Consider the following 1,758-nt stretch of genomic DNA (forward strand, 5'->3'; position numbering starts at 1 on the left):
TCGGGTGGATGATGGTACCGACACGAAGAACCAAATTTACAAACTCCGGTTCTCAAGTAATGTTGGCATTCGGGCTCACCGGGTCTTTCGGGCAACGAGTGTTCTTGTGTACTAGAAGACGGTACAGAAAGGTAAGATCTGGTGTAGGCAGGGACAGGAGGAGATACATGAGGAGCCATTGCATAAAACGGGGTTGTTCCAACCGTGTTAGGAGATGCAGGTGCCTGAAATCAGAACAAATTAATAATTTTATAAAGGTTCAAAATTTTAATTTATTAAAAAAAGATTCATAAAATTGAAATTTTGTGTTACTTGATATGGATTCCAACCGGGAAACGGGACCATTCCCGGTGGAAGCAGGACTGGGCTGTAAGGCCCAGGATAATATGAGCCCGGAAGAAGAGACGGTCTTGCGTATACTCCATATTGCTGGGAAGACGGGTATACAGCAGGCGGCAAAGATTCAGGTGGCGGCGGTGGGGGAAGGACAGCGGTAGGTGGCGGATGATGAAATTTACAGGTGACCCCGAACTTACACTGCCCGGTTTTGATATAGTATGAACACTCCTTTTCACCCTGTGAGGACCAATTTTAGATTCATCAACTAGAAACAAATTGACCTGTTTTGACCCGAACCAATTATTAACTTCTAATAGAAATTAACTCACGGGACGAAGGGGGTATCCGGATATATTCAGTGGCACATTGCTTGATGATCCGACTCCGTATCTCGGATGATGATATTTGCACGAAGCACCAAATTTGCATATTCCGGTTCGCATATAATACTAACAAAATAAATAATCATAAATTAATACAAATAAGGAATCTATGAATACCTAAACTACATTCTTAAGTATCAAATGTGACATTAAACAGAATCAGTGAACCATAAAAGTAACAAAAAAAAACACATGACATGAATCTTAATTCTTAGATATTCCAAACAACATTTCACATACATGAGTTTGGATAAAATACAAATGAAATTAACTTGCTAATTTCGAACCTGACATACGGGTTCGCCAAAACGCTCAGGAACCTCGCCTCCACCAGACCTCACAGCTCCAAAAGCCTGGGAAAACTAATGAAAACAATCTCAAATTCAACAAAACACACCCAATTACCATTCAGATCCATCAAATTACAAGATCAACATTATTATTATTATTATTTACCGAACCACCGCGATCACGAGGATGGTTAAACCGACAGCGAGAACCGTAGCCACAAAACCCGGTTCTTAAATAATAAATGCAATCGGCCTCATCGGGGCGATCAGGGTACGATTCCGAACCACCACCACCATCCAACGCTAACTGCAACAGATGGTCTGCATTAACCAACAACAATCAAAAACGCAAATTAACATTTGAATCCAAAGTGTACGGATGTACGAACCTTCGAGCCCGGTTTGATCACCGGATGAGGTCCATTTAGTGACCGGATCGGACTGTGACATTTGGGTTATATGATTGTGTGTGTGTAGCTATACAACTGTAATGATCTATGAAGAAACACTATGTACTAAAAAGTGTGAACAGAAGAGGAGGTTTTTTGAGGGTTTGGGTTTGTGTGTTTTCACCTTCACATACACACACACAGTGAGTTTTTATTTCCTCTCTCTCTATATATATATTATATATATGTGTATGTATCTTTCTTGAGAAAAGACAGCCAGTGGGTTTGGTTTCTCTCTCTACAAGAGAAAGAGAAAGAGAAGAAGAGAGTTGTTTGGCGTTACGTTTCTCTCTCTTT

General features: G+C 40.6%; 1 protein-coding gene across 1 annotated transcript; it reads right to left on the bottom strand.

The window, feature by feature from the left end:
- Positions 1-5: 5 nt before the first annotated feature.
- On the bottom strand, positions 6-1,462 carry LOC143588699 (zinc finger CCCH domain-containing protein 34-like; the record flags this gene model as incomplete). The annotated part of the gene is made up of 6 exons (XM_077069633.1): positions 1,402-1,462; positions 1,179-1,333; positions 1,010-1,075; positions 669-788; positions 313-576; positions 6-224 (listed from the first exon to the last, which is right to left on the bottom strand). Coding segments are annotated over exons 1-6 (885 nt in total), but the record flags the coding sequence as incomplete, so codon positions are not given.
- Between the last annotated feature and the right edge of the window lie 296 nt (positions 1,463-1,758).

This window comes from Bidens hawaiensis, unplaced genomic scaffold (genome assembly GCF_021521415.1).
Source record: "Bidens hawaiensis isolate Kalapana, Puna unplaced genomic scaffold, B.hawaiensis_p1.1 tig00036714_1, whole genome shotgun sequence".
Lineage (NCBI taxonomy): Eukaryota > Viridiplantae > Streptophyta > Magnoliopsida > Asterales > Asteraceae > Bidens > Bidens hawaiensis.